The following is a 26554-nucleotide window of genomic DNA, read 5'->3' as shown; positions in this document are numbered from 1 at the left end:
TGCAGATTTCCCAACCATTCAGGCCACACCAGCACGCAGGGAGTTGGGTGCACACTACTGCAAACCTCAGGATCAGTTCTGCAGTAAGCCGTGCCAGGCATGCTCAGTGCTAGATGCCAGGCCCGCATCTCCTGCGTTTATGGGGAGACGCCTGGCAGTTCAGCTTTTTACCCTGTCACACGGGGTTCCTGCAAGAGTGCAGGGTTCTGGGCTTTTGCACAAGATCTGTCCCCGCTTTTCAAGTCCTTTGCTCTACTTTCTGGAGCCTTGGCAGGAATCAAAGCAGCAGAGGGAACAAATGGTTTCCCATGCATATTGAATTCCCTCTCACACCGATTTTTCCTCTGTCACTTGAAATTCAATATAGGCAAAGTTCCCGCACATCCACCTTAGCTCCTGACTTGTCTGCATTGGGTCTGCGAGGGCTAATGGGAGAATTCAACCCCATTCTGAAGAATCTACATTTCTACGGTATTCATGCTAACACTCTCTCTCAAGAAAAAGCAATTGGCCTTGATGTCAGCTTCCAATGTGTTTTTCATCACCCGCCTTTCTCTGTCACCCTGATTTGCTTTGTAGCAGTAGAAAAAGAAAAGGAAAAGTGCAGGGCTTGTAAGTAAAGATTTCTTTCCTAAGAATCCAGCCACAAAATTCTTAGTTTACTACCTAATGCTTATTGAACGTTAAATAGCTATGTCCCTTTCCAATCCATTGTACTAAAATCGGCTCTCTAGCACCTTCTGACTCCTGGTCAACTCGTCAAACCCGTAAGATGGGGACAAATACAATGGACCTTATGGGCTGTGATGTGTAATAATGAACTTAAAATTCTAAGCTCTTGAATTACATTTGAGTATATTTGATTATGTATTATAATGAAGGTGATACTTGCCATAATTAGTAGGAACTATTCTGAGGGATTTGGGACAAAAATTATATTTTGAAAACAATCTACTAAACAAGGAATAGTAGCTGGGTTTCAAATGAACTCCCATATCCTACTTATATGTATGATTTATGTGGTTAAAAAATATAAAAAATATAAATTTAAGAATGGCTTAGGTTCTCCTTTGAGAAAATCAGTTTATTTTAAAAGTTCCTTTGTGATAATACTTTCAAGTTGTTAAATTCGTTTTATAAATTCTTTTGAAAACACACATGTGGTTACATTAATTTAAGAGTTTAGTACAAGACTGTATAATTTATACCCCAAGCCTAAGAGATGGTATGTTAATTTGGCTACTACAAAAGATGAAATGCCCCAAAATTTATTTTCTCATCTTCCTACATCTTCAACACTGAAGAAAAAAAATGAGCTATTAAAAAAAAAATGTCTTTTTAAAAGGAAATGAAAGCAAGTGCTGTCTATCATTTTAAAGTGAACAAAATCAGGATTTGATTCTGACACTCTTTTCTGTCTGGGATTGCACAGGAAAATACAGAGCTGGTTTTGGTCCAGACTTTTTTTTAAATATATAGTGGGACTCTAATTTTTTATAAATACCCTTCTTCATAGAAGCAAAGCACATTCTCAAATGCTAGGAAGGCTTTTAAATGATGAGAGGAATAATTGGGTGACTGTAGCTAGTAAAAGTATTATAAACCATCAACGTTCTCAGATTTTTCTTTCTTATAAAGTCACTGAAAGGTTTTCAATGGAAAATTATGTAAACATATTCTGGAGTGTATATATATACATATCCCTAGATGCTGATCAGTTCACTAGTAAATTTCATCAAATAGTTAATGAACAAACTATTCAAATTCTCTGTACTCATCTAGGAAACACACACAGACGGAATAGATGCTCCTCTTCTTTGGCAAAGGGGTTAGCATTGTGCTAATAGTAAAACCAGACAAGGACATCACAGGATAGGAACACTCTAGACAAGGATCTCTCATGAATATTAAATGCGAAGATTCTCAGGAAAGTATCAGCAACTGAGTCCAAGAATATATATATGTGTGTATATATACATACACACACACATACATACATATTTGTACAATATGACCAAGTGGGAATGTTATAGGTATGCAAGGTTCAAGTGAAATAAGTGAGTCCATCACTTCAATATGCTAAAGAAGAAGAGTCACAAACATTCCAACAGATGTGGAAAAAGCCCTTGGCAAAGTCCAACAGCCTCACTTATGACAAAGTAGGATCAAAGGCAAGGTTCTTCTCTCGCTAACAGCCATCTAAAGACACTGATGGTGCCCACGTTCTGCTGGGTGGCCCCATAGCCAGGAGTACATGGGCAGCACATTGAAGCTGTTAGATTATTAAAAAAAAAAAAAAAAACCTCATGTATCTGGGGCAGGGAAAGCTAAAGTGACTAAGGCTGGAAATGGGGAGGAGATGGTTGGGGTTAAATGTGATTAAAATGTCAAAGAATTAATAAAAATATTTTTCAAATGACACAATTAACCTCACACCTAAAGAGTGAGAAACTAGATGCTTTCTCCCTACAATAGGACAGGAAGACGTCAACTCCCTTCCCACCCCTATTCAACACTCCATTGGAAAGCCCAGCTGGTCCAAAGCAAACCCTGGAATACATCGGTTGTGGTGAGAGAAAGAAGCTATTTGTTTACAAGTGACAATTGTCAATACCAAAGAATGACCCTCTTCACTAAGGAGGGGAAGTAAAACTTCTGAAATAAGTTACCACAATAGTAACAGAAGTAAGATGATTGCTTTCTTACACACCATCATTTATGTCAGCAGGAAAGAGGTAGAAGGGAAAGGGCCGGGTGAGGGATAAGACACTTAGAAGAAGAGCAAGATATTCCAGGCCCATGGATAGAAAGATGCATTGGTGTCAAGAGACTAGTTTGTACTAAGTTGATCTAGAAATACAACATGATCCCAAGTAATGTACTAGACGATCAGTCCACAGCCTGCGGGTTGTGACCCCTTTGGGGGTGAAATGACTCTTTCACAGGGGTTGTCTAAGACCATCAGAAAACACAGATATTTACATTATAGTTCATAACAGTAGCACATTACAGTTATGGAAACAATTTCATGTTTGTGGGTCACCACGATATGAGGAACTGTGTTAAAGGGTCTCAGCATTGGGAAAGCTGGAGCCACTGCTCTAGACATTAACTTTACGAATACTGGCAAACTGATTCCAAGGTGTAAATGAGAAAAAAAGGCTTTGAAAAGACAACTGACACGTTCTGGCTTTAGAACTTAACTGCTGAGCTACAGTGATCAAGACAACATACACTGAAAAGAGAATCAGCATCAGTAGAGAATATGGAGCCAGGAAATGCATATCAGTATGGTCAGTTAATGTATGTCTAAGGAGCAGACGCAGTATAACAGAGAAAAGTCTTTTCATAAGTGACACCAGGACAACTGGATCTCTCCATGTAAAATAGAATGAATCTGCAGTCTCACCTAGGTCTTGCACAAAAACTGATTTGGAGTGTATTGGTGCCCTTAAATGTAAAAAGCAGAGCACCAAGTTGCAAGGACAGTAACATAAGAGGCATCCTTAACCATCTTGGTATTGGCAATGAATTATTGAAACACTATCAAAGGTGTTTTATGAAAATCTGATAAGGCAGATTTCATTAAATGTCAATCTATTTCTGTGAAAAATATTGTCACTAGAAATCCATGTACTAGACAAAAACATTTGTAAAAATATGTATGCATCATCAGCCTTGGAACCAAAATAAATAATTATTTAAACAGTAGAAAAACAACATGATTTAAAAGGAGACAACAGTATTGATCAGTCATATGAAAACATGTTTCACATGAGAACATATACCACTAGGGAAAAAGCAAATGAAAACAAGATACCACTGCTAATCTATGATAATGGCTCCAAAATATAATAACGTGGAATGTTGACTAAAATGTGGAGCAACTGGAATGCCACTGGCGAGAACGGAAAATGGTAGTCATCTTGGAAAGCAGTTTCATGGTTCCTACCAAACTCATCATTATTTTGCATGTAATCCAGAACCATTTATCCAAAATGACTGGAAAATATACAAACACTTGTAGCCCCAGATTGTCAATGTATAAGGAATAAGTGGCTGCAGAGCATTCAGCTCTAAATGGGACAAATGTATCACATCCCTCTCCTACAGAATCAGGGATCATTTCAAAAGAGCTGGCAGAAGCACCCCTACCTGAGGAGCTATTAGTATTGGATAGCTGCTGGAAGAGCTGGGTATCAGGGGTAGGTCCATCATGCTCCGGGGCCAGACCCATTCCCAAGAGTATTTGGGCAATACAAACTATACTTGTAGGGCTTCAAGAGATGGCAGAAGTAGAGAATACACAGTTGGAGATAAGATGGAGACAGTCTGAGAAGGGTTGGGGTGAATATGATAAGAGTTGTGTGAGACTCTTAAAAAACAAAAATATTATTTAAAAATGCATAGTGTAAAATACATTGGTCACTACAAAATCCCCCACTTAAGAAAAAAATGAAACTTTGCCAGGTATCTTTTTGTATTCAGTCCAACAAAATTTCAGTGAAGAAGGCAAAAACAGATGCCATGGTGGTTGTGAGGAGGGCCACATGTGTGTAACGACGTAGAAAGGTCTAGTGACATACATCCGATAGATGCTACACTAGAGCTTTCCAGAATTACAGAGTACTGACTTTAACCCAATGGGCTATATAATTCAGAAGAAAAACACACCTGAAATGATTCTGTTGAAAGTATACATTTGTTAACGTCAATACCTATTTCTATCTCAAAGCCTCCAGATAATATTTCATACATCACTCTGATCTTTTCATTTAATGCTTATGAGTTTTTACCATTAAAGTTCCTTTTTCATTCAGGGTAGGAAGAAAGGCAAGTTGCCGCCCCCAAATGCTAAAGGGATGCTTTGAATTCCATCTGCAGACAGCAGAAACGTCTCTTACTTTGGGGGAATAACAGCTGGGCTCATAAGCCATGAAATGAAGGGCTACGATCTCTAAAGTTAGAACAATGGGCTGAGAGTGTTGAGGAAAAAAATGGAATAAATAGAAGATTAATTGAGACAGGTAAACATATAATGCGTGAGGGTTATTTGTTCCCCAAAGAGCAAACCTGAGAAGGGTTAGAAAGTAAAGAGACAGTGTAGAAAAGGTCCACAGATGGAGGAGCAGAAGTATAAAAAATGCCCACAACAGACGCACTGTTATAGAATCCACAGTATGTCATGGGAGGGGAAGATTGGAGCGGGCTTCTTGGTCTACACAATTCCCCTTTGGTATTATTTGAAATTTTTCTTCTTCTTCCTTTTGCTTTTTTAAACTTTCAGCAATGCACTGCTATCATTGAAAACACTATGTAATGATAGAACTATGAAATTCTAAATATTAGAATTTATTTGGAGATTCCATGTGTGGTATTAAATTGGTCTCATAACTAGTTATCAATAATAATAATGCTATTTCTAAGTATATTCTTAAAGGCTATGGGCTATGTATACTACACCATGAAAACTGAGAATATTGTCCAATAAAGTAATAAAATTGCATGTTTGGGAAGTTTATGTATGTTACATTAAAATTTTCAAACAAATAAACAATAATTAAGGTCGTGCCAAAATTGTGCAGTCCAAAATAGTTAAGTAGCTAGGAAAATTTTTGGAAAGGGTGCAACCCATTGCCTGAGTTAATGACCTCATAAAAATGCAGTTAAGCATAAGAATCAAGCTGAAATAAAGCAAAACACACAATTACCTGCTGTGGGGTCGGTGACCGCCTGACTCGTGATGCCAGAAGGTGGTTCTTGGAGTTGGTAAGTAGCATTGGTGGATGGTGTCGTTGGGCTAGCATTACTGCTTGTCATGTAGTGTGCTGGATACGGGGAGCTGTTATAATACTGGGCATACTGACCCTGGCCAAAGCCGGGATAAGATGGATAGTCCTACCAAATCAAAGCACAGGAGAATTCGTTAGGGAAATCACTGCCCTTCATTTCCTACATTGCAAAGTCATAAATGCTTGTTTATATATCCTTCGTGAGCTCATATAAGCAAGTCCATATTCACTCTTGAGCGCAGACTTGCAATCAAACGTGAGGCAAGAACTAGGCATTCTTCAGAACTTCCATCCTATGCCACAGTGAAAAAATAAAAAAAAAAAAAAACAAAACCATCTGACAACCGTAGACTCACCTAAATGACGGCTATGGAGATTGTATAGAAATGACCACAAAGCTTAAGAAAGCTCTCACAGTTTAATACAAACAATTCTTTCTTTATATAAAGCCTTGCTGCATTCTGAAGTATTTCAGTTGAATTCCCTAATTAAATTACCTGCTGTGAACTGTTAAATCCAGAGGAATTGGTGAGTGAATTATTTCCTGCATATAATCCTGATGACGTGGTAAAACTGCTCCCTGGAAGAGAGTGGAAAGAGAGCTTGCTCAGTGACATTCTCACGGATGCAGGAGAATGTCATTTCCATAAGGCGGCGATTGAGTCAGGCTCCATATTTACATCGGAACCCACCTTCATGAGTAACATTTTTTTTTTTTTTTTTGACCATTTTAGGGGATGGAGAAATGGCTCAGCCGTTAAGCATTCCTGCTCTTCAAGAGTACCCAAATTCAGTTTCCAGAACCCACATCAGTAACTGCAGCTTCAGGGGATCCAAAGCCTCTGGTCTCCTCTGGAAGCAGCTTTCACACTCACATGTGTGCATACACACTCACACACACACACTCACACATACACACACATACACAACTCAATCACACATACACACACTCACACACATAAACATTCACACACATACACACGTATACACACACATACACAGCTCACTCACACATACTCATACACACAGGCACATACACCATACAAATTTAAAATTTAAATATTCAATTTGTACTATGTTATAGTAAAGAAGTTCAAATTTCAGAGTGCATGAGTAATTTAGAAAAAAACTAAGGTCACGGGTATGCACTTGTATGAAAATACCAGCCAATGAGTTTTCCCATTTTAGTCTACAAAACACACTCTTTTCATGAAATATGCAAAACATAAATGGAGTCCTGTCCATGCTCACGAGTTCTTTTCCTTCGTGCATTTTTACAGACATTTGTTCTCCCTCTTGATAGATAGGAAATTGTACTGCTACTTCCAAGGACTTAAAATGCTCCCTGATGTCCTTATTTATGGGGCTTTTATGATAGGATTTCAACAGGCTCTCATTATTTTATTTAATGGGAGAAAAAAATGGCAGCACTTGCGTCTCTTACTACAAAGACTATGTGCACGGGTGGGCTGAGAGCAGCCCTGTCTGTCTGTGCTGGCTGTCCATATTGTTCCACAATCAACAGTAGACAGTGTGCACATGCCTTAGCAGCATCCATCCCTTACATCATCCACTATGGTACTGCCGAGCAGCACCAGACAAAAACAAACAAACAAACAAACAAACAAACAAAAAACCCCACAACTTTCATGATCTCACTAGCAGGCATTTCTAGATTTCTAGAACGATCAAGCTCAGAAATGAACGTGTGTGTGTGTGTGTGTGTGTGTGTGTGTGTGTGTGTGTGTGTGTGCTTCCAACAACTAAGCCGAGCAGCCCCACCCTTTTAAGGGCGCCTCCGTGCAACAGAATAAAGATGGTTAGTGGCGTTGTTGACAAGAGATTTCTTTCATGTTCTTTTATAAAAGTACGTAGTGAAGCAACAAAAATACTTTTAGTTCTTCCATTTTTAAATAATTTAGAACGTGTAAGCTTGTTAAGGAGTATGAAAACAGGGCTGCAGAGGTGACTCACTTGTTGCCAAGCCTGACGACGAGAGTTCAATCCCCAGGACCACATGGTAAAAGACAGACCTGAGTTAGGTGATCTGTCTTCTTACTTCCTCATGGGGGCTGTGCTTCACATCTACCCATGCACATATTATAACTGATTTTATTAAAAAATAAGTTTAAGTTGTTATTTCTGAAGCATTTAATCAGAGTCATGGTGTATCTATGAAGCCAATGGACATTTCTAAATTGTGTTCTGTCATGTTTCTAGGATAAAACAACAAAAGCAATTTTGGGGGAATATATTGCTAAACAACAAAGGTTTAGGTTGAGCAAGGAGAGTCTTCTATGTGAAGGGAGCTCACTGCTCACAAGCGGGCTCAGGGTTAACACAGGCATTGCTTCTCCAGTTATTTGCTTGCTACTAAAGATGTAAATGTTGGCTTAATAATCAGGAAAACAGTTGTAAGGGCGTCCTTTAGGGAGCTGCAGGCAGGCATATAAGTGCACAGAGGTCAGAGGGCAACCTAGGTCATTCCTCAGGCACCTTCCAGCTTTGGCTTGAAGCATGGTCCCTCACTGAGGGACTTTGTCAGGTAGAACAGGCCAGGCAGGATGGTCCCCTGTCGGCCTCCAAGCTCATCATCACTGGGATGACAAGAGACTACCACCTTGCTGATGTTTTATGTGGGTTCTAGGGAACCAAACTTGGGAGCTCACACTTTCTAGGCAGGTGCTTGATGGACAGAGCTCCTCCGAGGCCAGATTAGCATTTTTGATGCATAAATTAAGGGCTGCCTGGACTCCGGTTAGGTCAAGAGGGCTCTTAACATTGTGTGAAGTAGTATTTCAGAAAGAACAATGACCCCATCCCATACATAGAAAAGGTAGGCATTATTAGTGTGCATCCTGTCACACACAGAATTCTCCAATGTATTTATGCATCTTTCCCACTTTTTACTTTTCCAAATGAGAAAAATACTTCATCTCTTTGTATATTGGCAATTCTTTTCTTAGTTATTAAGCATCTATGAACTTTAGAAGCCAGATACAAAATTTGTTGCTTTTATTAACTGAGGAAAAAATTTCCTAGGATAGCTGCAAACGCACTCATCACAGAGACTAATGTCTGAGGTTTCCTCTTTTGTACGTTTTAGAAATAGCCATTCTTCCAAGTCTCTAGAACACCCCTCTTGGCTTAGGAACTTCTTTCACTCTATTAATCCTCCAAACAGTGTGGTTTCAAGAAACAAGAGACAACGTTACTGTTCATTTGCATAGGATGATCATGTACTTATTAAGCAGCAAGTGTTGGGTTCATAACTGATGATTCTGGGAATAAAAGGGTGAGTAAGACATAGACTGGGAACACACAGAACTTATCAGGATGAAGTCTTTTTTTTTTTTTTTTTTTTTTTTTTGTTCTGACACAGGGTCTCTCTACATAGCCTTGGCTAGCCTGTAACTTGCTATGCATACCAGGCTGGCCTCCGACTCAGAAATCTACCTGTTTCTGCCTCTCACGTGCTGGGATTAAAGTGTGCACCATCACACCCATCTTACTGTGGTTTTTAAACACCAAATCGTGTGGGTAGAATTCCTTCTATATTTGTACATTGGAGAACAAGTAATTAATAATGATAGTGATATGTAAAGAAAGATAAAAAATACTAAGCCCTTAAAGATTCCTTCTGAACCTAATCTAAATTTCTTCTGTATAAAAAAGTGCACTCCCCTTAACTTCAGCTACTATATATAGAGTTGATAAGAAAAAAAATACTGTGGGTTATGACCTGTAACTTTAATTTAAAGTGTACATTTTTGGGTTATGACTTGCTACTTTCAGTAAAATGACACATTTTTGGGCAATAAATACTAACCCCTATAATCCCCACTCACCAAGAAAATGAATAAGATATAGAAAATATATTTTCAGATGGATATTTTCATTCCGTAAGTTATTCACTGGAACAAAGTAGAAAAGACCATGGGAGCTATATTGGCACATACAGGCCACTAGGGTAGGGCCAAGTAAATCATAGTTCACTACTCCAAATGGTACCCAAGTGATTTTCCAGACATACGCTGTTTCTAGGACTATGCACTAGCTAGAAGCCAACATCAGTTATAGTCATTTGCAGGCTGAGATTCCATTCTACTCAGTGTGCTGAAGCAGGACTTTAATGACACCCCGGTGGCCTTGGGGACTTAATGCAACTTCCAACAGGATCTCCCTTGCTTCGGGGAGAGGCGTACCTCCTAGAGACTGGGACTCGGGCCATATGCGCTTTACCAGAAGCAGGTCCCAGGGCTGCTCTACCTGGCTTCCCATAACTAGTCCCATAGAACTAGCCCAGGCTGCTAACACTCGCTGTCAGCCATGGTCTTCTCTGCTAACGTCCTTCACTGGCCCAGCACTCTCCTGCTGTCCTGTGGAAGCAGCAGACTGGCTCTTCCTCTAATGAGCGTGACAGATCATCACTAACCCCCACTTGAAAAGTAACTGTTCCTGGCTCCCTGTTGCCCCCAGGAAAAAGTCAAGCTCCTTATGGGGATTACCTATTAGACCTTAGCTGCTCCGGTCCCTCTTCATCTTCTATGCTTGTTTTATCTCTTCCTAGCCCCAGCCCCACAGCATTCCAGCCTCCCTAGTGAGCCGGCATGTTCTCGGAATGCCATCCTGCACCATCCCTCCTCTCTGTGTTCCAATACTGGCCGACCTCTGTCAAACTGTCGCACACGGTCTAGAAACATCCTTCCCGGAAAGCCCCTCTTTAGTCTCCTCCCTCCTCCCTTTCACTTTTCTCTTCATCTACTAATGAGTCTGTCTTTGTAACCCGTGTAAATGCATATGTGTGTGATCCCATCATGTCTACAATTCACGGGTAAACAAACAAGTAATTATGCTTGTTACCCTTTCTCTGTGTGGTGGGAGTATATAAAAGGTTATGCACGTGTTTGAGTTTATAAAAACATATAGAGAGACACAGTCACATCAGAGAAAACTGGTAACTCCCATTTTTCTGTACCATGTTAGAGACCATCCCACCTTCTCCATGATTTATATGCACAATTAGTGTGTGTGTGTGTGTGTGTGTGAGAGAGAGAGAGAACAATTTGTGTCTGTTCCCTCTTTACACGTTGTGGAACCCAGGAATTGAATCAGGTTGCCAGGCTTGGCAGCAAATGCCTTTACTTCTGAGCCATCTTTGTAGGCCACAAAGATGACAGCCTAGGCAGGGTTAATATTTTGATTTCACATAAAATAATGATAGGCTAAGGTACCGCAGCTTTCATGACGCCAAAGTCAACCAGAAGCGTACTTAGCTTGAAAATCTACTCACTGCTCTCCTGCCTCCTTTTTGTCTGGGTTTATGAGGAGTTGGAAATTCACTGACAATGTCCCATGGTGTCCTATATAAGTGACAAAAAACTTGTGGGGCTTCACACCCTCAGGCGCTCATCCTGCACATGCCCAAATCAACTCGCCTCACCCACGAGGGAGGTAGTAACATTTCCTTTTACACTTCCAGGTAACACCCAGAGTTGCAAGGGGTGTGGCAGGGGTGTGACTCCATGTCATCAAGCCATTCAGTTCTAGGCATGAAGCCATTCATGTCCATAGTGCATTGACTATCAGAGTAGCAAGAGTGTTTTCTTATATATTTGAACCCATACAATCAAAATACAGTTGATGAATGACCTCTGAGTGATGAGGAGGCCCTGTTGAAAGGTGCCCATCTGAGAACCTCCCGAGGCCCAGGAATCCCAGCACTGGAGGTAAAATGTTATTGTCTAACCTCAAAGCCTACATGTTACCAAAACCCCCACAGAGCCTGAGTTTTACTACCATGGTTCAGCACCAAATTCAGCAAATGTTCTAGGAACTGCTTTAAAATCAGGTAATCAAGATATTCTGTCTTTATGCACAAAGCAAGTAGTCATAGTCTTTAAGCACTGGCAGAACCTGTATGAGCACTGGAGGCCCCTTTCAACTTTTCTCACATTCATGTATGCATGTTTATCTTGTGTGCACATGCGCACATGTGGAGGTCCAGCAGGCAGGAGCCAGTTGTCTTCTGCCAGGTGGACCCCAGGGATATAACGCAGCTCAGGGCTGGCAGCAAGCACGGATACTGCTGAGCCCTCAGACCAGGGTGTGCTGAGCTCAGTTAGCCCAGAGCTGAGCTGCAATAGTGAAGAGCAGGAAGTCCCTTCATGATGACCGCTCTACAGACCTCAGTGTTGTATTTCCCAGAACTTCGGGAGAAGTGAAATGCATCAGAAATGTTCGGTGGTGACATGTTCTCAGTTTTTATTTCACATAAAGTCGTGAGAGTCACCCAGGGTGGATAGAATCCTTTCCTAGAACTGATGTAATTGAGGAGTTTGGCAGAAGGTGGCTCAGGTGACTTTTCAGTGACTCTTGGTGAAGTTACATTTCAGAAAGGTGGGTGGGGCCACCTTCTACCCGATAGTTAAAGAGTTTGTTACTGTGAAAAGCCATATTTTCTTTGTCACAAGAAGAGACGCCCTCCCAGGTCAGAATCCCTGGAAAAAATGTCTTTCCTTTCAGAACATCTATAAAGAACACACATTTTCCTGTCTGTTGGTCTCCTTTTAAAGTCGAGACTATTTGTGGAATAGACAGATTACATCTCTTATCACAAAACAAAATTCTTTTCCATCAACACATCTTGAAAATTGCATCAACAATGAAGAAAAGCGTGAGAAGCCTGAACAGGAGGCCGCCTCACCTCAGGCTTGAAGGCCCCAAGCCGACTGGAGGAAAAGCACGGCATTATACAGAAAGAGCATGGAGCACATTTTACCATCCATGGAAGAGCCGAGAGACAAAGAAAGCTTTATAGACAAGTAGGAGGGAAGCTGAAGGAGAAGATGAGAGTTCTTTGGTCATTTCTTGAAGAAAAGAGAACACAAGAAAAGAAATGGAAAAATTCTAGAATCCCAGTGTCCAACATGTCAATATTGGTAAAGCAGGACCCATGAAATGTGTTCGTCTCCTTCCGAAGACGGGCAAGAGTAAGGGAGCTATGGTAAATGTAAGGGTAGACACGTGTGTCTAGGCCTGGAAATGAGGGATGGGCTTAGGGTGTGGAGTTGGGATGAAGTGCTAGGACACATCTTACCTAAGATACTTCTCAAGGCTCTCTATGCATGCATTGTGCTAATAATTATCCAGAATGTGGTCAAAGCTGTTCTGAAGACTTACTGTGGCCCTGTTCCCCTCAATCAATCCTTCCTTTCCCCCATTCTTTAAGGCCCAGACAACCATTATCTTCCCGATCACCTTCCTTGACTACTCCTGTTTGTGCTGACTGTGTTCTGGGAACCCTGGCTCACTAAAATCATAGTTTAATCTCTTCCCTAGAGCAAGTTTGAGCACACTCTTCCCAGTCTTTACACCATGAGGCTTGATTCCTTAAATTCATTTGCTATCTTTCTTTTGCATGTGTAATCAGTGTGCATGCTCAAGTTGTGTGTGGGAGCTTCTGGGAGTGCATGCGCATGTGAAGGGCACAGCTGAATTATCAGCTATTGACAGCATAGCAGAACAGAAACCTCCATGGGGCAGACAAACGCCTAAGAGGCTCTTCACTCTATTAAGTTACAAGCTGATGGCGCATCACAAGTGTGTTCCTGAAACTATGCTTTGCTTGCATATGAAAGGCTTCAAATCCAGAATGCCACAGTAACCTATATTTGTATTCTGTTTTGATTGGTATTGTATATAGTGAGAGAGAAGGGAACTTCATTCTTTTGCTTTTGGTTTTGTTTTTCAAGACAGGGTTTCTCTGTGGCTTTGGAGCCTGTCTTGGAACTAGCTCTGTAGACCAGACTGGCCTCGAACTCACAGAGATCCATCTGCCTCTGCCTCCAGAGTGCTGGGATTAAAGGTGTGCACCACCAATGCCTGGCCATAGCTTCATTCTTTTATGAGTGAATGGCCAATTTCTCTTAATGTACTTACTAGAAAAGACTATCCTTTTCTACCATTTATTTTTACCACATTTGTTGAAAATTAGTTGACTGTTTACTTTTGTTCTATTTCACTGGTGTTTGTCTGTCCTGGTTACTATAACTGCAGTATATTCTGAAATCAGTTAGTATGATGTCTTCCAGCCTTGCTTGATTTTACTTAAGATTACCCTTCCCCAACAGCCTCTATTTTTATAGTGTGTTTGTATTTCCATAGTTTCCCCTTTATCCCCGAGTTATTTCCAAAGTTACTGAATGTGTAGGATACTAATCTTCACACAGTAAATGCAGAATAGTCATCATTACCACGTTCTAGTTTACTGTTTTCTAATCTACCATGCAAACTCTTCCAGATTCTCTGAATCAATAACTATGACAGGGTCTCAGATATTCAAAACATTGAGATTAATCCTGGTTTACACACACACACACAAATCATACACACACCAAGAGCACAGAAAATGGCAGGTAGGAAATTTAATAGATAAATTTGGAATCAAACTGATTCGTTTCTAAAAGACTTCACTCTCATTGTTATTTTAGGCTGGCAAATGGCAGAAGTCACCCAGGGATTGTATATCACGAGGCTCTGGTTTCTTCTTGCCATTGTCAGAGGTTCCTACAGAGAATGGGTGGAGCTCTGTCAACCATAGCAAACACGAAACAGTCCTTCTGGGAGACAGTGGGTACAAAGCACTTGTACCTTTAAAACACACCATTCCTCAAAGAGACTTGCATTAAAATGTCTGTGCTACTTTCTCTTAGCAAGAACACTTCTGTTTTGTGTGTGATTTCACCTGGGAAATTTTGCCCATCTCTAACTTCAAAAAAATTAAAAAAAAAAAAAAAAAAAAAAAAAAGTAACACATAGGTCAAAGGTCTGCTTCACAGAGAACAAGGGCTCACATTAAAAACTGGAATCCCGGGCAACATAGGAATGCTGAGACCTGCTGGGGCCTGTCTATACTGCCCACATTTTAGAGTGTTTCCTAGCGTTTATTCAGCAAGCAGGACTCCGGCTGTCCCTCGTGGATTTTCACAGAAGTCCATTTGCTTTCCTTCTCTGGCCTTTTTGCCATGGGCTACGTCCATCATCAGGCACAATTTCTATGGCAGAAGTTAGCTCAGGTCCATGGGGGAAACCTCAGAGAGCCAGCTGGGCTATTGAAAAGCCAGGCCGCCTCCTTCATAGAAAGAAGACAGACCTTAATGGGCCAGGATTCCTTTTCTTCCAGTTTATTTTCAAAGAAAAGTTTTTACTTAGGTAATAAAGGCTGTAATCCATTCATCTTTCCTGATATATTTCTATATATTTTAACTAAAAACAACTCATACAGACAATAAAATTGGTAAAGGTCACAAATTATTGCTAAACCTAGATTTCAAGGGATTTCCGTATAATTTTCAACACTTGAAATAACACAAGATGCCAAAAGAACTGAAATGGAATGTTACTTTAAAAAAAAAAAAAAAAAGCAACTTAGAAAAAAAAAAAAAAAAGATGTAAAAAAGCCAAGAACTTAAAAATGAGGTGACAGGCAAAGAAATTAAAGCAATTAAGGGGAAAATTAAAAATAAGGCTGTGTTCCAGCCATAACTTTATTGTTTTACTTAGCCAGGAAGCACAGTCCTTAAAAAACTTTAATAGCTTTCTCTCTTTCAAGATTTACTGTGTATCTTCCTATAATAGTATCTTTAATAAGAATGTCTCTTGGAAAATACCACTTGTAGAGTAAGTATCTTGAAATGTAAAGGTTTAGCAGGGCATCTCTGAGTTGCTAACTGGAACAATTCACCCACACCTCTGAAGAGCTCTAGCAGGAGCGCAAAGGAAAACAGCAGAGATGCATTCATATCATTCTCTCCCATACCATGGTCATCATCATCATGTATGCACCATGCGCACAGGATGAGTGAGGAGCTGGGCTGTCTACCCTTCCATGTGCCCTTTAGCATGACTCTGCCCTAATCTGTTGTTTCTCCTCATTAGTTTGAACCTCGGTCTCTTCAGAGGAAAAAACGCTGCCCACAAAGGAAAACTTCAAAACTCTTTATCAAAGCAAGGGCATCCAAAGAAAAGAAATAGTCTCTGAAAACTCTGCATTTAGTGTTTTCTTCATTGTAACCCCTCCTACATCTCATGGCCAATCCTAACCCCTTCCCTAAGAGGAGAATGACAGGAACGTCCCATAATATTGCTGCTATTGGGGAGGATAAAACCCCAGGAAAGCATTCTGTGCCTCTACCAGGGAAACCCATGTCCCAGTAAGAACAGGTTACTTTAAATGCATACTATGGTGATAAATTGAATGAAAATTTACTATGTGAAGTTCCAAATTCATTTCCTTCAAATGATGATCGCCCGAGTCTACGGATATTGTGTCTAACTTTCACTGAGCTATAGATCTCTACCACCAACAAAAATGTGATTATTATAGACATACTAATGCTAGGCACTGGGGCTAAGAATATGAATAAAGAAGATGCTGCCTTCAACAGTCTATGTCCACAGAACGAAGCTGCCGCGGAAGAGTAGGTCTCCTCACAGTTGAGCCGCTATCAGTTATGTGACACGGTTTTAATTTTCATTGTTTTTGTGTGTGTCTGAAAATCATTGGTGAGTCAACTCTATGCTTCCTTTCCTCAACTGAGAGGAATTTCACTTTCCCCACAGCAGAACTTTTGGAATTCCGTGTTAAATGCAATCGGCAATGTCTGTGATCTGTGCGGTAGAAGTGGACAACAATGGCAGCAATAGTTGTGTAATTGTTTTAAATATAGATACACTGAAAGCTTGGCTGCCAGTCAGCGGTCTCTTTTACATAAAAGGTATAGAAACGTTGACGACATAGCTAGCATATATGCTGGGAAGTCAATCAGCCTCCTGCCCCGTTGATGCCCAGCCAACCCTTCAAGCCTGTTCATCTATAAAAGGTTTGTGTACGAGAAAAGCCCCTTCAGACCATTCAAGACATTCTTCCAGAAACATAAAGGGACACTGGGGAACAGACAAAGGTCAGAAGGAACAGGCAAAGATGTCACTTTCTCAGGGTGAACATTATTATCTCCATCAGTTGAACTTGAGTTTCTAATCTCTCACTAAAATCACAAAGAAATAATTAAAGCAGGACAAGAACTGTCTAGTGATCTTGTAGCAAAGGTAAAAACCAGATTCTCCCACTTGCAGAGATGTTAGTTCATAGAATTTTAGGGTAAGTGCATAGAAAACAATGATCTGGTAATTGGAAATAGCAAGTTCTGGAGTCCCGGAAATCTGCTGCCATGACAGAAGGACGAAATGGCAGAGCATGGATGTCCAGGAAGGAGCATGCGAACCAAATGAGGCCACCTAGAAAGGCCATCTCAGCATGACTGGCCCCACAGTGCATAAAAGCCAAGCCCTGCCGAATGAATGTGTTATTCTGGAGGCTTCAAACACAGACAGGGCTCACAAATGAGTTATCTAAAGACCTACCTTGAGAATTCTGAGCAGAAAACCAACTGGCTATATGGTTAGGTATGTGCAACATGTGCCCATGCTTCTGGGACCATTTCTACCCTTCAGAAGACAGAGGCCACCCGGGCAGCCATGTTTAAGGTCCTACGGCTACAAAGCTTCCCCTGTGGATGTGTAGAACATGGCAGGATTGGACAATGCTACACCATTCTCCTTAAGTAGTTACCCTTGAGAAGCTACTCTTAATATACTAGTTAAATGAATTGCTAACACACTCTTCAGGAGTTCAATCTTCACTCTGCAAGATGTTCTCAAGAGTTGTTGGAAAGGTTGAGATGGTCAATGTGAAATAATCAGAACAGCCCTTGATGTTCTAAAGGGCTCAATGAATGTCACTGCAATTGTGTGTGTGGGCACTAAAGTTTTCCACCCAGCAGAGCATGTTACAACCCCACTCTCTTCCTGAACTCTTTTATTCCTTTGCAGTGAGTCCTGATATGATGTGACAAAGTGAGCCTTGATGCTTTGTAGCCTAGAACGCAAAACAATCCTCTTGCCTCAGCATCTGAGTCTTAGGATTATCAGCACACTCCACCAAAGCCAGTGTCCTCCAACTTCTGAACTATAAGCAATTTGATGTGTAAACGACTGCTACCTTCTCTATTTTTTTTTCCTTCCATTTATTCTGTGCTCTCAAAGTAGAAATGCGATTTCAAGGGTATCGGGAAGTATGGTTATTTGTTTGCCAATGGCTCCTCAGTTTCCTGCCATTCTCGCTTGCCAATAACCATCACTGTTATCACCAATGCAAACGTTCTTCTATTCCAAGTTGCTGCTTGTTGCTTTTGGTTACTTTGACCGACCCACTCACTGCCCGCATCCCTTTTGTATCGTGCATTAAAAAAAAAAAATCCCTGATTCTTCTCAGCAGCAATTCTCTCTTCCTGTTAAAGCATTACTTAGATTTAGCTCTGGGTTTGTGTTTATTTTCCCTTCTTTTCTGTGGTTTTGGTCATCGGGTTATTAGAATTTTTGTTGGTTAAAAAGATTGAAGATGTATTTTATTATGTACACTAAACATTAATCAGACTTCACTTACATGTGCACATATATAGGAATATAGATCGCATAAACTATATTACACATACAAACATACATTCACATCCCTTACCCCTTTGGAAAATGAGACAGGTGATGCTTCCTAAGCTGGAATCATCACAGAATTTGGATGATGATGATGATGATGATGATGATGATAATAATAATAATAATAATAATAAATACTGATCACTGGATTTCTATCACAGAAAAAGTAGTGAGTATGAAATCACCACAGGATGTCTCACAATAAACTCCAAGTGAGTCAGAGTCATTTATACATAAAATCTTAACGCTGCCTCACTTTGTGCCCATGGGTACCGTCTCTTCTGTGTCTGAGATAAGGAATGGAGGCAGCTGGTAGGGACCACGCCACGAGCAGCTGCCTCGCTGCAGAGCCACCAGGGTCGAAGCTCGAGCATCTTTACTCTACCCTCTAAGTCTGAATGTGCTGGGAGAGGTGATGAGCAGTTGTTCTCTTCCAGTATGTCAGCATGCACTACACTTCAGCTTGCTCGGGTCATCTAAATTACTGAATGGTTGTACCCAGAGAGCGGCTAACTCTGAGTACCCCCTCTCACGTTTTAAAGACTGAAAAGTTCCTCCTGGGGAAAAAAAAAATATCGTAGATTGCCAAACTACCTTCTGACCCATCGTCTAGCTGGGAGATACATTTTGTTCCATGTGGGAATTAAACCTGGGGTCTTGCACACACTGGGCAAGCATCGGGTCTATACCATAACCCAAGAAGAAATTAAGCAAAGGAGTGGTATTATTCATTATAAATTAAGACAATTTGAGAAATTTTTGAAGTTATTTTATAGATGGCAAAAAACAAAAACTTTAAGACATGTACTGAGGACTGGACAGAAGACTCAGTGATTGAGAGTGATCACTCCTCTTGGAGATGACTAGAGTTCAGTTCCCGGCACCCATGTTCAGAGCTCCAACCACCTGTAAACCCAGCTGGACTCCATAGGTACCCTACACATATATATGTGCATACCACCACACAGGCATTATGGCCTCCACATATATACATACATAACCTCACACAGATATTACCCCCCCCACACACACACAGGCATACATATCCTCACACAGGCATTACCCCTACACACATACTTACATCCTTCACACAGACATTAGTCCCCTCCACATACATACATACAAACCATCATACAGGCATGACCCTCACACACACATACACACATACTTTCACAGAGTTATACACCTAGGCACATAAATCACTTTTTAATCTTAAAAAAAATGTATTGAGAAGATACTTCAGCTACATGATTTTATTTTGACATACAGCCTTACCATGTAACCCAGGCTAGCCTCAGACCTGTCAGGTAGCTAGGCTAGTCCTGAATTCCTATCCTCAGACTGCCTCAGCCCGACAGGTGCTGGGCAAACAGGCATGTGCCACCAGAACAAGCAAAACATGCATACATATACAACAAAATATTTTTTTAAAGAAACATTTGTCTCAACATAGATTTTGCTAGAAGCCTACATTGGCTCTTCCTGCTCAGAAGCATTTCTTCTGTCTCCTCTCCTTTGGCATTGCTCTAGTAGGCTCAGAGGCCTGATAGGCAATGGGGCCCCATAGTATCCTTCACTATCCCCCATAGTCTGGAGGCATCTACAGTGGCTTAATGGATTTGGTTGTCTCTCTCTTTGACAAGATCCTATGAACAAATAGATCTTTGCTACATGGTGTCTTCCATTGCTTCAAGTCTGCGAAACTCATCAATGAAGAATCTCCATCGGCTCTTGTTTTTCCTACGTCTCTACTCAATTGAAATTCAGTATGTGTAAAACCTGTTCCAAGATAGCTTAAAAGGTTCGGAGTCTAGCATATAAGTAGCTTCCTTCTACCAATAAATCCTGTCTGCTGTAAGACTGTTTTATTCTGTAGCCATTAAACATATCAAAACTTTGCAAATCAAGCCTTCTTTATACCAAGTGCAAAAACAAATGTGAAAAATTACTGGATCTTGACCAATAGAATTTTAACTTGATATATGGCAAAAACGAAACAAAAAGTCATAAACCAAAAATGTGCTTATTAAGTTATATAAAAACACTAAGAACCCCAATATAGCAAACAATTGAAGGACTATGAATAATACCAGTGAGAAGAAAACAATTTAGCTCTTTAGCTTTAAAGAATACATGTCAAAATTTCAAAGTTACTACCAAACGCCAACATATGCAGTTCCCTATAATGCATCCTTACACATTGAAATACATAAAACATTCTTAGAAAGCATAAAATTTGCCTAGAAATCTGACCCCTGCATTTGTCAAGCTAAATAATTGCAAATACAGATAAGATATGCATAGCATTGTTATAAGTGCCCAACATCAAACAGGGGAGTAGCTAAAGACCCTAAACACCCCTGAATGCCAGGCAGCATTATAATGATGTTTTAAAAAATAAATTATTGATGTAAAAGGATGTTTAAAATATATTCCTTACTTAAAATAGACACATGATAAAACAATATTGTGCAGTATAATTGCTTATGGTGTAAGTATATAGGAAAGAATGGTAAGAATTGTATGGAATGTATGATTGAAATTATTTTTGAGCTTCTCTATGTTTTCTAATTTATCCTCAACAAACAACACACTGACCCCATAATAAACATAAAAAATGAAACCTATAAAAAGAATCCTTTCAGCTAGGAAGCAGGACTGAGGAGTTGGTTCAACTGTTTTGCATTTTAGTGTGTAAAGCTGATGTTTGGTAGGCTAAAAAAGTTCTAGAAAAATATTTAATTATGTGAAACTTACTCTCCAGAACTTTACAAATGCATTTGCTTGATAACAATCTGCTAATTACAGGTGCTAATTATAGGTGGTAGCTGTGTAGTTGAAAACCGGCTCTGATGACCCCCCCACTCTGAGCTGTCAATGCATCTGAATGGCACTGATGTCATGTTTCATGTTTTGTCTGTAGTTTTGGTCCTTGGAAGGGTTATCCTGAGGCTCTGTGGGGTAGCTACAGCTGGCTCTGTATAAATTTGATTTGGTCTTTGGTAAATCATTGAGACAACACACATCACATACTCTATTTGTGAAGCAAAGTGCCCTGTCACCCAACACCACCTATCACTAAAACGGAGAAGCCAAACACCCCTCTAGGAAAGTTAGCTTTCTACATCTGGGGCTCCTGCACAGCACACTAGTCTCTTATGTGGCTGATTTCGCTTGCTTTTTGTTCTCTTTTTTTTAACTGGCAGCAGAAACTTGAGCATTAAAAATACAACCAGAACATTTGAAATGTCACCTTTATACATCGCTCCATCTATTTCCTTTGCATAAATATGGATATCCTGATCCATAGGGCAGCAGGGGGAGGATCTAACTTGAGATGTGTCATTGTCCTGCCTCTGGGCCCATTCCACTGGCCTCATCAGCTTGTAGTTATGAGAACATCACATTTGCTTCAGAAATTAGCAGCCAACAGTTGGAGGAAAGCAGCAAAGAGAGGCTGTATACAGACCTTGCATCTGGTAGCTGTACGGTGCCTGTCCAGGTTGAGGGGTACCAAAGCTTGTGCCATAGCTGAGAAATCCCGTCTGTCCAGGTGACTGAGACTGTGACAAGCCACCTTCCGTCTTGATGCCTGCCCACAATGCACCTAAATCAGTTAATGACAGCTGATCTATCTGTTCGTTTTCAGAAGCTGGTGAATATAGACAAACCCACACTCCCACAAGTGCCCAGTCACAACTGTTCCCCGACTCGTCTGCAGGAGCACAGGGTGTGAATGCTTACAGCTGAATGCCATTCACCACAAGCTCAAACTTTCCTTTAAAAAGTCTAGACTTGAATATTTATTCACACGATTCTCTCTGATTTTCCTTCATTCCACTTTCTAGTGTAACTCTAGAGGTATTGTTTCCATAATTCATTTTGTTATTTTACTAGAGTAGGTCACCCTGTCATAGTGAGACATAATCATAATAAAAGATAAGACACACTGTTCCCAAGTCATTAGGTCTTCTTTTCCTTGAGACCCCATTTCTCAGAGTCTCTAGGGTTTTCATCCTTTTCCCAACTCTGATGCTGGTGCACAGGACACTCTGAAGTCAAAGGAAGCAATCCAAGCTACAAACAAGTGGGGAACGCCTAGATCAAACCCATCAGAACCAAATGCTCCTTTCTCTAAGGACCTGTGATCCCAAGATTTCTACACAGAATGGTGAACATAAGGAAAAGAGGAAAACAAACAGGCATAGGGTTTCATAGTGAGAATAACAGAGAGAATTGAAAATAATCTGTTACAGGTTAGACTAGACCCATCACCCATCTGTTCATAAGTTTCTAGGAAAATGAGTTTTCTGATTCTTTCTTTTCTTTTCCTGGGGGTTCTAGATCTTTCTGGAAAGGCATCATTAAGAAAGTAGAATGTCAAGCAACCGAACCTCTAAAACAGCAGAGTGATCTAGACATTCGTGGAAGGAGCCAGTAGCGTGCTGTCTGTCCTTACTTGTTTTCAAGTATTCAAATGCAGACTAAAGTACATTTGAAGTTATATTATCATGCAAATACAAGTTTATGTTTTATACGATTCCAGAAAATCATTCACGGTCCTCAATTACTTCCCAAGTCACCAGGCTGGTACACTATTCCAGACTTGGACATGGAAACACCGAGGTAGGTCACTGCTCTCAGCTGAAGTTAAAGGCAGTCATAAAACTGACCCCCACTCTCACACAGGGAAGACAGAAACATTACTGCCAAGAGAGTTCACATTTTTCAATAATAATCTTGGTTTACACTGAAGATAAATTATATCTTTGGGATCTAGGATACACAGTAGTCTTGCTGTTTATTTCCATTTTAGGGGAATTTCGTGGGTAGAGTGAACTTAGGTAACTATCCTAAGGCAGCAGAAGAATCTGATTTGGCTGAGAGACCCTACTTTAACTTCTTGGGTATTTCTGAATAGTCCACAGTGACCGTAACATTGAAAATTCCGTACAATCTTAACATGTCAAAACAAATGTGACCTGCTATGTACAGGTAATCTCACCAACGAACAATTCCAACCTGTACATGATTCCTGGAAACTTACCTGCCCTAGACAGGTGGCTGGACAGTTCTAGAAACTCCCTTTATTTCCATGCGCCACCAGTAGGGACTTTCCCCTTCTTTCTCCACCCACCCAGGGGCATCCTGTCTCCCTCCCACCCTCCCCTCAGAAGCTCAGGATGGAGAATTGCTGTGAGGAAGCAAGAAGAGATGGAAAACACCAGGAGCCACCCCTCCCCCTCCCCCAACCTCTACCCAGGGGCAGAAAGCTCATTTTCTTAGAAACCTGTGGGCAGATGAGTGATGGCTCTAATCTAAGCTGTAATAAATTTGCTGTTCAGCCTCTCTGCTATTCTCACTATGAAAATCTATGCCCATCCTTTCTTCCCCCCTCACTTTTCTTTACTTTCACAGTTCTATGTAGAAATCTTGGGGTCACAGGCCCTTAGAGAAAGTGACATTTAGCTCTGGTGGTTTTGAGATAAAACTACAGAAGCTGGAGTTACATGTAAGTTAGACTTTACTTCCATGTGTTGTTAGAATGAACTAATAGAGTCAAATGAGGTCAAGAGACAGCAGTAAATGGAAGAAAGTTGCAAAGCTTCTACTAGGTGGTTGATAAACAGAACAGCCATGTTTTCAGGGTTTGCTGGCAAGTAGACAACACAGAAACTATATCAACAAATGACTAATGCAACAGCTGCCAAAATGATATCACCTTCAGAAGGACCTAGTCCAGTCTTTTACTACAAACACTCATATACGTTTTTCTCTACCATTCTCCGTTCTTTCCTTAATAAAATGCCCCGTATTAGTCTGCCCAATTTAATTGGTTGGAAAATTGCAATCACAACTCAAATGGAAGAAAATGTATTTTGAAATTTGTAGTCTTTTGTAAATAGAACTTTGGGATTTGGCTGGATTTATTTTTAATTTACAGGTACTGACCCCGTCGCAATTGAGTTAAATTACACCAAGATAAAGATAATCTCCAGGTGGGAAGGAACAAATAGCTTGTGAGCTTTGAATGCTTCCTGATCTGCGTCTTCAAAGTGCGGTCCAGGAGGCGATATATAGATCAGCTTTCCTACTGGGTGATAAGGCTGAAATTTGATCGTGTAACTACCCCAAGGTTGAGGGCAACAGTTTGCCGAATTCTGCATGTACTTCCCTAATCATAGCTAGGCATCTGATAAACAGGAAATGGATCTTTACCCCAAAAGACTCCATTCATAGAAGTTTTATCACAAATATGCACAAAAATACTTTGGATTCCAGAGTCAAGTTCTCTGATGCCCAATTCAGATATAAGCAGAGAAAAAGGAGAGCAAGGGGCCTAAGACCCAGGCAGCCTGCTCTCCACCTCTGACCTCAAGTTAAGAGTTCACTGTCTTTACAAAGCTCACTAGCAGGGATTACTCAGAACTGACAGCAGGCAGGCAGGCAACAATTTCTGAAGTAGACCGACAGCACTGGAAGTACTACTCAACAGAATACACCACAAGAATAATGGTCCAATGACTCACCATAGGAGGAAATTCCATAGGGCTGTCCCGGCTGTGGGTACGTGGCGTAGGCTGTGGCTTGTTGCATTCCTGTGGTAAACTGTGTTTGCCCATATGCAGCCATAGTTTGTGAGGAAGGGGTAGGGAGAATATGTGGGTATGGTCTGCTATTTGTCAGGAATGACAGAAAATAGAAAGCCCATGCATTAGATGGAAACATGCAAGGTCAAAATGATCAACTACATTACAAATTCCAGCTAAAGAGTGTATCTTATAGTCCGACTTTCTACTAGCAATTGACAAAGCACTTCAAAGGGCTCCAATGCTATTAGGTAAGTGCTTAAGATAAATTTGCATACATATGTATGTAATTAAAGCCTCTACAAAATTCCCTTTCACTTAAATTACGATGTAACATGGGCACAGACATGACTTGGAACAAAGTAAAGTCTACGCGGAAAAAGTCATGTATTGATTAAGAGAAAATACATCTTACTTGGAAGGATAGAGCTGTGGTGGAGAGAATGGGTGAGCTGGTCTTGGACTAAAGCTGCTGCTCCCGAGAGCTGAGGAAAAAGAAAACACAGTGATGCAAAAGAACTCAAGGAGAGCACTAAACATGACGAGAACATGGGCATGTCACAATCTACAGCATCACCACAGAATGCTGCAGACATTTGACCTCTTTGGCCTACAGGCATGATGATTTCATACGGTCTTCCTGCTAGGAAGTCAAAGAGGGCTGGAGAGATGGCTCACGCAATAAAAGCACTGACTGCTCTTCTGGAGGACCTGGGTTTGATCCCCGGCACCCACCCACGTGTTGACTAACAACCATCTGTAACCTCAGTTTCTAGGGAATCCAATGCCTCATTTTGACCTCTTCAGGCAATGCACACATGTGGTGTACAGGCATGTGCAGGCAACACACCCATACACATAAAATAAAATAAAACTTTTAGAAAGGGGGAACACATAGCCACTGATTGAGTGGTTCTAATTTTAAATAGACTCTTAAAAATCAAAGATACCGCCATAAATACTTTTCAGAGCACTTTGACGGTGAGGAATGCCATTGCCCTCAGGAAAGTCAGGCAGAAACGGAGGTAGGAAACTCAAAGGGCCTCTATGTATGTATGCGTCAGGAACACACAAAGCTCAATCTGAATTAACAAGAAATGTGGCCTAATCTCTGTTGTGAGGGAAATGTCGATTTAACAATGCTGTTTAGTAAAACTGCATTCCTGCAACTATCTTTAATGTCTCAGGTTGCAAGCCTGGCCTATTTGTTCTTTGGCTGCTCTGCATATTCCTGTTCTCTTAGATGTATGTATTCAACTTGGATGCTCAAGCAAACAGCCCCCCCCCCTTTAAGGAAGCAGTTCAGCAATCAAGCAAAACTGAATTTCTTTTCATCAGATTTTCTTGACTCTGGGTGTTTCAGAAATTCACCAGCCTTCTATAAAATGTCCTTTTAACTCTCATTCACATTTTTTAAAAAAAGCAAAAACTCATTTTCAATAGCATAAAGGTTAAAAACATTGGCTTTTGTTACAAGTAGGACCATTTACCTACATATGACAGTATATATTTGTTTATGAATACACATATTTTCCCCTCAAACTTCCCAATCTTTCCCTGGCTAAAATGCACAGTGTTTGGGGGCAACTATTACTGGGTGTAATGTGAGTGTTTTCTTCC

At 40.6% G+C, this 26554-nt stretch overlaps 1 protein-coding gene across 1 annotated transcript in view; it reads right to left on the bottom strand.

Moving 5' to 3' along the window:
- The window catches only part of Eya1 (EYA transcriptional coactivator and phosphatase 1), a 119631-nt gene that overhangs the window by 65962 nt on the left and 27115 nt on the right, over positions 1 to 26554 (bottom strand). The window contains exons 3-7 of the mRNA XM_051196911.1: positions 25350 to 25419; positions 24875 to 25020; positions 21814 to 21936; positions 6290 to 6372; positions 5712 to 5898 (exon numbers count right to left, since the gene is read on the bottom strand). Coding sequence (XP_051052868.1) covers positions 5712 to 5898; positions 6290 to 6372; positions 21814 to 21936; positions 24875 to 25020; positions 25350 to 25419 — 609 coding nt within the window. The remainder of the gene's footprint in view (positions 1 to 5711; positions 5899 to 6289; positions 6373 to 21813; positions 21937 to 24874; positions 25021 to 25349; positions 25420 to 26554) is intronic.

The sequence above is a fragment of the Phodopus roborovskii genome, unplaced genomic scaffold, assembly GCF_943737965.1.
Source record: "Phodopus roborovskii unplaced genomic scaffold, PHOROB, whole genome shotgun sequence".
NCBI lineage: Eukaryota > Metazoa > Chordata > Mammalia > Rodentia > Cricetidae > Phodopus > Phodopus roborovskii.
Note: the sequence above shows the minus strand (reverse complement) of the source record. Positions and strands in the feature narration are given on the sequence as shown.